The sequence below is a fragment of the Sus scrofa genome, chromosome 11, assembly GCF_054392235.1.
Source record: "Sus scrofa isolate SSC_HxYL_T2T_F1_AM1 chromosome 11, Sscrofa_HxYL_maternal_Yorkshire_Landrace_v2.0, whole genome shotgun sequence".
Taxonomy (NCBI): Eukaryota; Metazoa; Chordata; class Mammalia; order Artiodactyla; family Suidae; genus Sus; species Sus scrofa.
This window is the reverse complement of record NC_139393.1, coordinates 72383631-72398406: the sequence shown is the minus strand read 5'-3', so window position 1 is coordinate 72398406 and position 14776 is coordinate 72383631. Positions and strand designations below refer to the sequence as shown.

The 14776-nt window shown below is 44.7% G+C and overlaps 1 protein-coding gene across 1 annotated transcript in view; it reads left to right on the top strand.

Moving 5' to 3' along the window:
* The window catches only part of DZIP1 (DAZ interacting zinc finger protein 1), a 54232-nt gene that overhangs the window by 17275 nt on the left and 22181 nt on the right, over positions 1-14776 (top strand). Inside the window, 4 exon segments of the mRNA XM_084982149.1 lie at positions 1646-1708; positions 10603-10743; positions 11337-11385; positions 13139-13195. Coding sequence (XP_084838275.1) covers positions 1646-1708; positions 10603-10743; positions 11337-11385; positions 13139-13195 — 310 coding nt within the window.

The window sequence follows — 14776 nt, the reverse complement described above, 5'->3', positions numbered from 1 at the left end:
TTCTTTCTTTTTTTTTTTTTGACAGCTAATGGTGGGGTTTTTTTGTTTGTTTTAAGGCCACACCTGCAGCATATGGAAATTCCCAGGCTAGGGGTCAAATCAGAGCTGTAGCTGCCGGCCCACACTGCAGCCACAGCAACACAGGATCCAAGCTGCGTCTGTGACCTATACCACAGCTCACGGCAACGTCAGATCCTTAACCCACTGAGCGAGGCCAGGGATCAAACCCGCATCCTCATGGACACTGTGTTGGGTTCTTAACCTGCTGAGCCACAACGGAAACTCCAGACATTGCTTCTTATCTTGACTTTCTACCCCAAATCTACCTTTGGCATTTTACCCTGTCTGACCATGTCACTGTCTTGTCTAAAATCCTTTAACAGCTCCCACTTTTCACAAAACAAAGTCTAGGACCCTTAACCAGCATTCAGAGTCCCTAAGGATCTGGACCTGCCACCTCCCACCTCCTGCGACATTCTAGCAGCATCCAAGAGCTTGTGGTACCCAGGATGAGGCAGTCTGAGTTCTGCTTTCGCAGTTTTCTTTGTCATGTGCCTCTGTTTTCATGCCCTGTTACTTACTCATTCCCTTGGGATGGTACCTCTTCTAGAGAGTTCTCCCACTTCTCCAGGTTATTGCCTGGCCATAGTCCTCCAGGCAGGATCTTTTGCAGCATCACATGCATGTTATGTGGAAACCCTCTATTGTCATGTCCACTCTTCTGCTGGGCAAGAAAGGGCCCGTCTCTTAGTCCTCTCCCAGCCTACCAGGGGCCACCCAGCAAGGTGCCTGGTACGTGGTAGGGGACCAGGAATTGTGTTGTGAATGGAACTGCTGATGGTTGCTCCCAGGAGGCTGCTTTTTTATGTCTTAAGGGACCCAGTTATGAAATCCTCAGCTCCCACCTAAATTTCTTCTGTCTCCTTCCTGTGTGCTCTGTCAGTTCAGACCCCATGGACCCAGAAACCTTGGGGATTCCTTTTAGCTTCTTGGGTGGGCAAGCTGGCACCTGTTTTTTAATGAAGTTTTATTGGAACACAGCCACACTACTATGTTTTATTTATGACTGTTCTCCTACTGCTAATATGGTAACTAAATCATCTGGCCCCCAGAGCCTGGTGTATTCACTTAGCCCCTTAACAGAAGATGTGTGTTGACTCCTGCCTCAGAGTATAAATTGAAAGCAAGTTCAAATATATTTAAACATTTTTGACTGTATTTATTTCTGTAGGGTTGTTTTTTTTGTTTTGTTTTGTTTTTTTTTGGTAAGGGCACACCCATGGCATATAGAAGTTCCCAGGATAGGGGTCGATTTGGAGCTACAACTGCCAGCCTAAGCCACAACCACAGCAACGTGGGGTTCAAGCTGCATCTACGACCTCCACCAGAGCTCACTGCAGCGCCGGATCCTTAACCCACTGAGCGAGGCCAGGGATCGAACCCAAGTCCTCATGTACGCTAGCTGGGTTCGTTCCCACTAGCCATGGTGGAACCTCCCTATTTAATTTTTTTTTAAGTGCCTGCTAAAATTTTACCAAATAGATAGTTGGGTTTCATAGGTACTCATTAAAAAGGAAGCTTCCATTCTGACTAGACGTCATTGTTAGAGTTGCATGTAAATCTCTCACTTTTTACTCTTTTGCAGGAAAGCAAGTGGACAGCTCAAGTTCGGGCTCTTCATCAAGAACAAAAGAAAGGGAGGAGCCAGGTAAGACGAAGAAAACTATGGCCTCTGAATAGTGTGTCATTTTCGAAGAGAATATCTGCTCTTCTTTATAATAAAGGTGGTACTTGTCCACTTAAAACAATTAGTTGAGTTCCTGCTGTGGCACAACAAGATCAGTACTGTCTCTGCAGCACCAGGACACAGGTTCGATCCCCAGTCAGTCCAGCTCAGTGGGTTAAAGGATCCGGTGTTCAGCTTGGATCTGATCCTGGGCCTGGGAACTTCCATGTGCCACGGGGCACCCAAAAACGAGAAAATGAAAAAATTTGTGGAGACGTGTATTGCAAAAAATACTTTACTTTTAGTTCCAGTACCAAAGATAACTAGTGCTACCTCTTTGTTATAATTTCTTTCAGTCTTTTTTCTATGCTGTAAATGTTGCTTTTTTTTTTTTTTTTTTTTGTCTTTTTGTCTTTTTGCTATTTCTTGGGCTGCCCCTGCGGCATATGGAGGTTCCCAGGCTAGGGGTCGAATTGGAGCCATAGCCACCGGCCTACGCCAGAGCCACAGCAACGTGGGATCCGAGCCGCGTCTGCAACCTACACCACAGCTCACGGCAACGCCGGATCCTTAACCCACTGAGCAAGGGCAGGGACCGAACCCGCAACCTCATGGTTCCTAGTCGGATTCGTTAACCACTGCGCCACGACGGGAACTCCCAAATGCTGCATTTTTATATGCATAGAAACCTGTACATATAATATGTCTCACAAATTTTGAATTATGCTTTTTTTAGATCTCTTAGTCATTTTTCATTTCATATGTCATAAACATTTTCTTATGTCTTAAAATACTCCAAATTATTTATGGCTCCATGATGATCTTATGGCTGTATCATCTGTTATTTAATCATTGCTTCATTGTTGAATACATGTTTTTAATTTTATCATGTTACTGAGTGGCAGCTAAATAAATTTTGAGAATAGGAGTACCTCATTTTATTGCACTCTGCAGAGAGTTGTGTGTTTTCTTTTTTTTTTTTTTTTACAAATTGAAGGTTTGTGGTAACCCTGTGTAGTCAGATGATGCATTTTTTAGCAATAAAGTATTTTTAATTAAGAAACAATGTACATTGTTTTTTTAAGATATAATGCCTGAATCCTCTAAATACCAAGGCTCTAAAGATGCCTTGAAGAATAAAAGTAGGACTTCAAATTATAAGAGTGGGAGTTGCAATTTTGGCTTTATTACCGTGCTCTAGAACTGAACCCAGAGAATCTTTGAGGGTATGCCTGTAAAAACAAAGATTATTCACATTAAAATCATTTTAACAAAAGCAAAAATTAATTGTAACACCTATTCCCTTTCCACTGAGGACAATCAGAAATATAAGTGTTAAAATGCTTTTACTGTAGTGCAAAAAAAATCTAAAGTAGTTTTATTTGAGATTTTAAGATAGGGAAATCAGCTTATTTTTTCCACTTTAAATTGTATGTGTTTTGGGAGTTCCCATTGTGGCACGGTGTAAATGAATCCTACTAGGAGCCATGAGGACATGGATTTGATCCCTGGCCTCATTCAGTGGGTTAAGGATCCGGCGTTGTTGTGAGCTGTGGCATAGGCTGGCAGCTGTAGCTCTACCCCTAGCATGGGAACCCCCATATGCCATAGATGAGGCCCAGAAAAGCAAATAAATAAGTAAATAAATAAATAGTATGTGTTTTATAGCCTTTTTAAAATCCCCTTCCAGGCTGCTCTAACAAAACAGCATGGACTGGGTGACCTATAAACTACAGGGATGTATTTTTTATAGTTCTGGTGCTCCAGGGATTGGACGGAGTTTGTTCAAGTGGAGTGGTGGCTGTGTGTAGATAAAATGCCTATGTTTATTTCTCCAGGCTGAGCCACCCTCCTTCTGAGCGCCAGACGAGATAGCCAGCTTTGCACTTGGCATCTCCACTGCTTCCTGAATGTAGCATGTTAAGGGCAGTTGTTGGGTTTGTTTCCAGATACACCTTTCTTTTGGTTGTTGCCATCCTAGTCCACCCCGTGATTCCCAGTTCATCCCCAGGCTATCAGATGGTCCTGCTGAGTATCTCATATCCATGTTCTTCTGGACATTTCTATTGCTTCCGCCCTCCACTGGGCTCCCACTGTTTCTAAAGGGGCCCCATACCTGGTTTCCCAGTTCTAACCTTCTCCTTCTGACACCGGCCTCTGCAGAGCAGACGGCGCAATCTGGCTGCTGGCCACCTCTGAGCCCCTCTCAACCTGCTCTTTCTAGCTGCGTGACCTTCTGGTAATTTATAGAACACTCGGCCTTTTTCTCTTTCTGCATATGGTTTTTGCTCTGGGAAATCCTTCCTCTTGCTCTTTACGTGGCTGGTTTCCTCTCCTCTGATTGAGTTTTCTCTGCTGTGTAGCGAATTGCCACAAATTTGCTGTCACGCACTTTCCATGGGATAGGAGTCCAGGCATGGCCTGGCTGGGTCGTCTGCTCAGGGTTTCACAAGCTGTGTTCAGGGTATCAGCCGAGCTGGTCCGGGCTCCAGGGCCTCTCCCAAGCCCATTCAGATGATTGGCGACGTGCAGTTCCTTATGCTTAACCAAGGGGTGGATACCCCAGTTCATAGCCTGCCTGTGACTTCTCCAGGGCCCTAGGAGCATGTCTCCCCTGCCTTCATTCTTCTCCTTCAAGAGATGTGAAGTCACCCGAGACCACCCTATCCAGCTAGATGGTCCCTCCCCTTCTTATTCTCATCACTTCACAGGTGTAGCTCTGATCAGTTTTTTTTTTTTTTTTTTTGGTTTTTATAGCTGTACCCACGGCATATGGAGGTTCCCAGGCTAGGGGTCGAATCAGAGTTGTAGCTGCTGGCCTACACCACAGCCACAGCAATGCCAGATCTGAGCCATGTCTACAACCTACGCCACAGCTCACAGCAACACCAGGTCTGCAACCTACCTAGCGAAGCCAGGGGTAAAACCCGCGTCCACTGAGCCACAACAGGAACTCTTCTGATCCCTATTTTTTTTTTTTTTTTTACTTACTCAATGAATTTTATTACATGTATAGGTATACAACAATCATCTCAACCAAATTTTATAGCATTTCCATCCCAAACCCTCAGTGCATCCTCCCACCCCCTCCAACCTGTCTCATTTGGAAACCATAAGTTTTTCAAAGTCTGTGAGTCAGTATCTGTTCTGCAAAGAAGTTTAGTGTGTCCTTTTTTAGATTCTACATGTAAGTGATAGCATTTGATGTTGGTGTCTCATTGACTGACTGCACTTAGCATGATAATTGCCAGGTCCATCCATGTTGCCGCTGCCGTTATTTCTTTCCTTTTAATGGCTGAGTAATATTCCATTGTGTATATGTACCACATCTTCTTGATCCACTCCTCTGTCATGGACATTTAGGTTGTTTCCATGTCTTGGCCCTTGTATTGAGTGCTGCAATGAACATTGGAGTACACGTGTCTTTTTGAGTCATGGCTTTCTCTGGATAGATGCCCCAGGAATGGGATTGCTGGTCTGATCACTGTTTTAAGGAGTTTATTTGTTTGCTTGTTTATTGTCCCTCTTTCTCCAATCAAATCAGTAAGCCTAGGGAAGGGCTCTATCTATTTACTGCTCCATTGAATCCCCAGCATCCAGTCACATGTCCAAAATGTGGTTGGCATTCATTAAATCTTGGCTGAATGAATGCAGAAGAGTGATCAATGGCCAACAAGGGGTCCCTCAGCCTTTTTTATGTAGTTGGAGAAATGCTGATTGCAAAGTTCCGAAGAACAGGGTGGAAAGTGCAGTCTGTCGGTAGAAGCGCGATATTTGAAGCCAGATCCTCTTAACCTCAGGGTGCTGCTTGTCTGCCTCGCGGACTTGCTCGCCTCTCATGCTTCAGGCACTTAGCCAGCAGAGGAGGGCAATAGCCAGTGACAACCGAGAGCAGTTGCTTTTCTATAAGGACATTAATTCGTTCCTTCAAGATGCTCTAAGGTAGTAGTTCCTAACCAGGGGTGCCCTTCAGGACGACCTAAGGCTCTTTGCCAAAGTACCTGTGCCCAGCTTCGCCCCCTGAGGGTCTGATTCAGTAGGTGAGTCTGGGACATGCATCATTTGGAAAAAACAACAATAACAACACTACCAAACCCCAGACCATTGTGTTTTGGATCCATCGTTTGAACCACTTCTCATATATAATGTACATATTTGGCTGTGCCTACAGCACCTGGAAGTTCTCAGACTAGAAACTGCACCCGAGACACTGCAGTGACAATGCTGATCCTTAACCCACTGCACCACCAGGAAACTCCCACTCATAATTTGAAGTTGTATTTTTATTCTTCAAGGTATCTTGAGAGCCTTGGTATTTAGGGACAGGATTCAGGCTTCCTTATTAATAGGGGGTGATTTAAAAAAATAATTCAGTGAATTTTATTATAGTTATAGATGTACACCACCATCATCGTGACCTAATTTTAGAATATTTCCATCCCAAAAGGGGGTGATTTTTAGTCTTTGCTCCTTCAAGCCTCTGGTGTTGCAGGCAGCTGTGGGAATTTCAGTGACCTTCTGGCTGGAGCACAGTGTGTACTGTAGAGATTTACACTTGGCCGCTGCAGGTGGTGACAGAGGGGAAGACAGATTGCTGATTTGGAGGAAGGCAAGGCCTGGCCTGCTTCTGAGTGAGGCGCCTCGCCCCATGTGCTGGGAGTGTGGAGCTTTTGTGCTGCCGCCAGGCCACGCTGCTGCCTCATCTGTTGGTTTTGCTTGTTCAGGAGCCGCGTACTTCTTCCTTCATTTCTCTTAAACCCTAACAGAGGGGCGAATTCAATCAGGTTTAATCTGGGCCTGAGACCTAACTATTAATTATTCCACATGATTGGTGCCTGCTGTTTACAATGCACGCATTGTATTTCTCTGTTTAAGGGAAGGTGCGTCTGCCAGCTTTTTATTGCTTTACCTAGATTCTTGGCAGTCTGTTTTTGGTTTTGTTTTTAAGTAGCATGGGTAGGAAAGAGTTCAAAGGGAACCACAGGTAAATGACGGTGTGCCCTTTTCTACCCACGAGAAGGCTCTTTAGAGCTCAGGAGGTTGTAGAGTGGGCACGCAGCAAAGGACAGGAAGATGGGGCGATGTGGCTGGTAGAGAAAAAGGTGTAGAACAGAGACCTGCCGTGTAGCACAGAGAACTCTACCCAGTATTCTGTGATAACCTCCATGGGAAAAGGATCTGAAAAGGACCAGATGTGCGTACACATATAACTGAATCCCTCTGTTGTACAGCAGAAATTAACACAGCATTATAAGTCAACTCCACTTCAATAAAACTTTTAAAAATGGAACCGAAAAAACTTGAAATGGTAGAAGATCACAGGGAATGAGCTCAAGAGCCACGAGCTTTTGGAAAGAATTTCTGGCTCTCCAGACTGTCACATTCCTTGCTCAGCAAACTTTTCTGTACCTTTCTGGCACGTTCTCAATTCCAGTATCAAAATGATGCCATTGCTTAGTTTTTCTTATGTTCTCTTTCTTTGTCTTTTTTTGTCTTTTGAGGGCCACACCTACGGCATATGGAGGTTCCCAGGCTAGGGGTCGAATCAGAGCTGTAGCTGCCGGCCTATACTACAGCCACAGCAACGCCAGATCTGAGCCGCGTCTGAGACTACACCACAGCTCATGGCAATGCTGGATCCTTAACCCACTGAGCAAGGGCAGGGATCAGACCCACAACCTCATGGTTCCTAGTCGGATTCATTTCTGCTGCGCCATGGTGGGAACTCCATGTTCCCTTTCTTCTTGGGCCCTGCACTGAGTCCCCGTATTGTTGAGTCTAAACCTCTGCCCTGACCCTTGGACATGTTGACTGGCTTTTCCTTCCGATTTCCAGCTCTGCATTTCCCAGGCTGCTTTTGGGAGCACTCTTCAGTGGTCTGTAAACATGCGGGAAGGTGCTCGACAGTGTCCTTCTGCAGCGGGAGATTCTCAGCATCCTCTGGGATAAGAGAGGTTCTTTGTTATGCTCCCTTGGGAAGCTCTTTAAACTTCTTTCAAGTGAATGTTGGTCTAGCCTCCTATGCGCACAGAGCACTTCACAGGGAAGGCCTTGCCATGTATTAAGAGCCTTAACTTCTTGTCGTTTTTATTGTTTGTCTGTTTAATGTAAACAGATCATTTTTTAGAGGAGTTGTAGGTTCATGGCAACACTGAGCAGAGAGTGTGGAAGGTTCCCAGACACCTGCGACCCACCCCCAATGCCCGGCCTTCCCATTATGACCGTCTCGCATCACAGAGGCACACTTGCTACAGTTGACGAATCTTCACTGATATGTCATTATCACCCAAAGTTCCCAGTTTAGGGTTCACTCGTGGTGTTTTACATTCTGAGGGTTTTGACAAATGTATGATGTCACACAGCCATCATTATGGTATCATACAGAATAGTTTCACTGCCAGGGAGTTCCCTTTGTGGCTCAGTGGTAATGAACCTGACTAGTATCCGTGAGGACTCGGGTTCAATCCCTGGCCTCGCTCCGTGGGTTAAGGATCTGGCATAGCTATGGCTGTGGTGTAGGCCGGCAGCTTCAGCTCTGATTTGACCCCTAACCTGGGAACTTCCATATGCCATGGATGCGGCCCTAAGAAGACAAAAAAAAAAAAAAAAATAGAATAGTTTTGCAGCCCTAAAAATCCTCTGTGCTCTGCCTGTTCATCCCTCCCTTCCCCAGCCCGATTTTTTTTTTTTTTTTACTACCCCCATAGTATTGCCTTTTTCAGAATGTCACATAGTAGGAGTCGTATAGGAGTGTAGCCTTTTCACTAGGCTTCTCTTACCAAGCAACATGCATTTCAGTTTCCTCCAAGTCTTTTCGTGGTTTGGTAGCTCCTTTTTCATATTGAATAATATTCCATTGTGTGGATGGACCACAGCTTATTTATCTCTTTACCTACTGAAGGATTCCTTGGTTGCTTCCAGGCCTTCGTAATTATGAATAAAGCTGCTGTAAACACCTGTGTAGACATAACTTTTCAGCTCCTTTGGGTAAATGCCACGGAGGGCAATTATTGAATCATTTGATGAGAGTATGTTTAGTTTTGTAAGAAGCTGTCTTCCAAAGTGGCTGCACCAGTTTGCATTCACCAGCACTGGATGAGAGTTCCCCTTTTCCACATCCTCACCAGCATTTGGTGAGCTCTGAATTTTGGCTATTCTGAAAAGTACATTGCTCTTTCCTTCTTTCCTTCTTTCCTTCCTTCTTTCCTTCTTTCTTTCCTTCTTGGCTTTTTAGGGCTGCACTCATGGCGTATGGAAGTTCCTAGGCTAGGGGTCAAATCAGAGCTGCAGCCACTGGCCTACACCACAGCAACAGCAACATCAGATCCAAGCCACGTCTGCGACCTACACCACAGCTCACAGCAACACCCGATCCTTAACCCACTGAGCGAGTCCAGGGATTGAACCCGCGTCCTCACGGATACTAGTCAGATTTACTCCCACTAAGCCACGATAGGAACTCCCTGATTTGGTGATTTATTTCTTAAAGTCCTGGAGCGGATTGTTTGTAAGCATAATTTATTAATACGTGTCATGCCACAGACGTGAAGTTTGAAAGCCTTGACTTTGAAAACAGGAAAATCCAGTCTCTGGGCTATTCAGTGGTCTGTGTTTGGGTCAGCTGCTTACCTCTCTAGATTTGAGTTTCCCCATCTGAACAGCGGGGTCAAAACCTGTATCCGTGAGGTTGTGGTTTGGATTCAACAAGATGAAGTACTTAACGCAGCCTCTAAAACGTGTTGAGTGTTTGTTAAAAAAAAAAAAAAAAAAAACCCTGGCGGGTTAGGAAATGCTGCTTCAGGCACTTTTGTGTGCCTCTAAGACACAGTTACGCCCCCTTATTTGATCTGTCCAGCCCTGTGTCCATTTCGACGCCATAGGTTTGGAATGTCCTTAGTGCTGGCTACCAAGGGTTTTTTCTCCTCTGTTTAAGCAACTTCTGAAATTGCGTTATCTTTCTCTAAATTTTATATATTCTTTCTTTTCTTTTCTGAGCTACACCTGTGGCATATGGATGTTCCCAGGCTAGGGGTCAAATCGGAGCTGGAACTGCTGGCCTACACCACAGCAATAGCAATACCAGATCCAAGCTGCATCTGTGACCTACGCTGCAGCTCCAGGCAACCCCGAATCTTTAACCTTCTGAGGGAGGTCAAGGATTGAACTCTCATCCTCATAGATACTAGTCAAGTTCTTAACCACTCAACTGCAATGGGAACTCCCTCTTTTTCTAAATTATTAAAAACAAATTCTTGAATTATTGTCCAATATATGATCTTCCCTGATGTTAAGTTTCTAAAGATGAATCTGTCTGTGGATCTTTGGTTCTGGCTGTCCTCTGCTTCTTTTCCTTCTGCTCCCTCCCTTCATCCATCTCTTCCTTCCTCCCTCCCCCTTTTCCTCTACCCCCAACCCCCTCCACCTGGCATTTTTCAGTAAATATTGAGAACCTGCTGAGTGCCAGAGACTGTACTAGTTGCTGGCTGTATAAAATAATTACAGTGGGCTCTCTGGCCCAGCGAGTGTGCATCCCAGCCGGGATGGCACCTGTGGACATGTGAGGATAGGACTGCCTGGGTCAGAGCCGAGGTCCTTTATCCCTGCTCCTCCCTGTGTGATTTCAGGGAATGGCTCATGTTCCCTCATCTGTTCGCATCAGTTTTTTCTGTCTTGGGCCATGAGCTCCCTGGGAACTGAGCTGAAACCCCTTGTGCAGCCAGGGCCTTGGTACACAGTGATCAGTGATGTATTCAATGTGCAGATAACAGGCCAGCAAAGAAGGCCAGGCATCTACATACAAACTGCAGAAAGAAGAAACTGACATGCAGTTTGGAGATGAATGCCTTTCTGCATTCTTTTTTTTTTTTTTTCCCTAGATCCTGTCTCATATAGAGAAATTTCGAACCTCAATGACAAACGATCTAAATGCAAGCAATGTTTTCTACAAGAAAAGGATAGACGAGTTGGGGCAGAGACTGCAGGAGCAGAATGAACTGATCATCACTCAGCGACAACAGGTATTTGGGGGAACATATATTGGCACTATTTTTCCTTAAGCTGTGTGATTTATCTATGATTTTTTTTTTTTGGCCACCCCAAGGCATATGAAGTTCCTAGGCCAGGGATCAGATCTGAGCCACAGCTGCAACCTATGCCACAGCAGCAACACCGGATCCTTTAACCTACTGTGCCGGGTGGGGGATCAAACCTGCATCCTTGTGCTGCAGAGATGCTGCCAATCCTGTTGCACCAAGCGGGAACTCCTATGATGTATTTTTATTTTAGAGCATTTGTAAATCGGATAAGACAAAGAAGATAGACTCTTTTCTCCTGATTGTAAATAAAATAATTTTTAAAGTATTTTCAGATACTTTAGAGCAATCAGATTTATTCACTTAGAATTAAGAAATGTGACGGTAGCTAAGGATTTCTTCTGGTGATTACTTTGATAAGCAGCGGAATCCAGATGCTGCTTTTATAAAGCACGTGTCACCTCCGTGTCACTTAAAGTCCGCATGTCCTGTGTAGTGAAAAGTGTCATTTCCTGAGTACCATATCTGTCCCTTACCAGGTATGTCCCTATCTAGTTTTAAACTGTTTTTCTTTGCAGATTAAAGAGTTTACCAGTAAATCATTGAACAGTGCTGGTGAACCCAAAGGTAAGTGGGCCAGAATCCCAGCGCTGGAGGGAAGGAAGGTGTGCTGGGCATCGGAAGAATGTGGGGCCCATGGTTCGTGGGTGCTAAGATGACATTCCTCTGGTTATTTTAATTTGGGAGTTCTGTTCTCCCAACCCAGAGAGTCCAAGAATTTTAAATACCTCAGCTGTCATTGAATGGCCCTCTAGCTTTCTTATTAAAATACTCTTACGCATGTAATAATACACGCTCCGTAACTGTGTCTCTGGATGGGTGTGCAGTAAGATCAGTTACGATCAAAAGCACAGGCCTTGGGACAAACTGGGTTTGGCCCTGATCTCTGGTGCTTTGTGAGTCTTCCCGTTGCCTCAGCTCTAAATTTGGGAGATTCATAGTAATTACATCACAGGCTTGTTCCGAGGATTACATGGGAGAACATGGATTCAGGTTCCATCCCTGGCCTTGCTCAGTGGGTTAAGGAATTGGTGTTGCCATAAGCTGCGGTGTAGGTTGAGGATGTGTCTCGGATCTGGCCTGACTGTGGCTGTGGCTGTGGCATAGGCCAGCAGCTGCAGTTCCAATTCGACCCCTGGCTGGGAACTTCCGTATGCTGAGGGTGCAGCCATAAAAAGAAAAAAAAATTTTTTTAATTTTATTTTTATTTATTTATTTATTTTTTTGTCTTTTGTCTTGTTGTTGTTATTGTTGTTGTTGTTGCTATTTCTTGGGCCGCTCCCGCGGCATATGGAGGTTCCCAGGCTAGGGGTTGAATTGGAGCTGTAGCCACCGGCCTACGCCAGAGCCACAGCAACGCGGGATCTGAGCCGCGTCTGCAACCTACACCACAGCTCACGGCAACGCCGGATCGTTAACCCACTGAGCAAGACCAGGGATTGAACCCGCAACCTCATGGTTCCTAGTCGGATTCGTTAACCACTGCGCCACGACGGGAACTCCAATTTTTTTAATTTTAAAAAGTTATGTTTATACTCTACTGTAGTCTATTAAGTGTACAACAGCATGATGTCTAAAAAGAATGCACATACCTTCATTTCAAAATACTGTATGGCTAGAAATGCTAATCACCTGACAACATGGGGTTGCCCCAAACCTTCATTTGTGAAAAATACATCTATGAAGTACAGTAAAGTGAGGCACCATAAAACAAGGTCTGCCTGTACACACACTGACCTGTACACTTGTTTACCTTTTTTTTTTTTTTTTTTTTTTGTCTTTTCAGGGCCGTACCCACAGCATATGGAGGTTCCCAGGGTAGGGATCAAATTGGAGCTGCAGCCACTGACCTATGCCACAGCCACAGCAACACGGGATCTGAGCTGCATCTGCAACCTACACGCAGCTCACAGCAACGCCGGATCCTTAACCCACTGAGCAAGGCCAGGGATCGAACCTGTGTCCTCATGAATGCTAGTCAGATTGGTTTCCACTGAACCACAACGGGAACTCCTACCTTGTTTTGAGATAAAGGTTTGGGAAGGGCGGTGGTTCCCTCTTGCTTCTCTCAGAACAGTGAAGGTTTAGGTAGCGAGGAATACCTGTAATTACTTAGCATAAATATATGACTGAAAGATAATGTTAGGAAAAAGTTAGCTGTAAGGGGATTTACCTTAAACATCTTCATTGGGTGAGCCTCTATATGTTGGTAAATTTCATTTATTTTTTTGGGGGGAAAATATTGGGATATGCACTGGTAAAATATAACCTATAGCTGGTGATTTTTGTTATTAATTTTTTTCTTTGTTTGTTATTTCAGGGAGTCCATTAACCTGGCAAACTTCTGAATCTAAGCCAACTGCCCCAACTATACCTGGTAAGTTTCTGTAATAGGCTCAGGGGTCTAAAGATATTTTATAGCATGCTATAAAATTTGGTTGTGATGACTGTTGTACCCCTATGAATGTAATAAAATTCTTTGAGTGATTAAAAAAATAAATAAATAAACTAAAACTAATGGTAAGAAAACAACAACAACAACAACAAAAGATATTTTAAAATAAGTGCTAAACCCATACATAATTTCTGCGTTCTATTATTAGAGGCTCTTCTTTGGACAGCAGTGCGTTTGGATATTATATAATGATCTATTTTGACTCCTCGCTTTGACCTAGTTCTAAAATCCAAGATTGTAAACATCCATGTGATTTTGTGATGTTTTTGGTTAGCCATGCCTGTTACCTCACGGTTCGCCTAATAAAGGGATGAGTAAAAATTATTTGGCATGGCTCCAGCTTGTGCTCTTGGGTTGTACTCTTGGGTTGTGAGTGAGGATGTGGGCGTGTGTGGCGGCTGCCTCATTTTGGCGTCACTGAAACTCAGCTGCAGGGCTTGACCTTGACATGCCCATCAGACGGTCACTCACTTGAAGTCGGCTCAGTGGCCTTCAGGAGCTCTCAGGATCTGGCTAGAATCCCTCGAATCCAAAGAGGCAGAATCTGTAGAGTTTAGAAATGGACAGATTGTTTTCTTAATAATAAATAGTTGAAATGTTTTAATTTCCATTCAAGAAAGAGTGTGAACAGGACCTGAACCCTAGGGGAGGGCCTGCACCGAGGCAGGGCGCTGAGCAACCAGTCCTATGAGCCCAGGACTCTCTGTTCATGAAAGGATATTGATGAGCCTGTTTGGGAATGGGGCACAATTGATTGGACAGGGCTAAAGGTTTTGACCGCTCAGCTGTTTCTTTTTATTTTTTGTCTTTTTGCCATTTCTTGAGCCGCTCCCACGGCGTATGGAGGTTCCCAGGCTAGGGGTCGAATCGGAGTAGTAGCCACTGGCCTATGCCAGAGCCACAGCAATGCAGGATCTGAGCCGCGTCTGCAAACTACACCACAGCTTACAGCAACGTCAGATCCTTAACCCACTAAGCAAGGCCAGGGACCGAACCCGAAACCTCATGGTTCCTAGTCAGATTTGTTAACCACTGACCGCTCAGCTGTTTCTTTAGCCTCTTGCTGTTGCTTCTGGAAGCTAAAGAGGTTGAGAGGTGCTGAGGAGGAGAAGGTGGTTTAAGTGCCAAGAGGAGAGCTGAGGGGAGAATAGAAGCATTTCAGAGATGTACGGAAGAGTTAGAAGACACTCAGGGAAGTTCCCGTCATGGTGCAGAGGAAATGGATCCGGCTAGGAACCATGAGGTTGCAGGTTTGATCCCTGGCCTCGCTCAGTGGGTTAAGGATTTGGTGTTGCTGTGAGCTGTGGTGTAGGTTGCAGATGTGGCTTGGATCCTGCGTTGCTGTACCTGTGGCGCAATCAGAGCTGCTGTAGCTCTGACTGGACCCCTAGCCTAGGAACTTCCATATGCCATGGGTGTGGCCCTAAAAAAAAAAAAAAAGAAGCAGTTATTATCATTTATATTTTAATTATACTTGGCACAATATTGAAACAGTAATGTGTT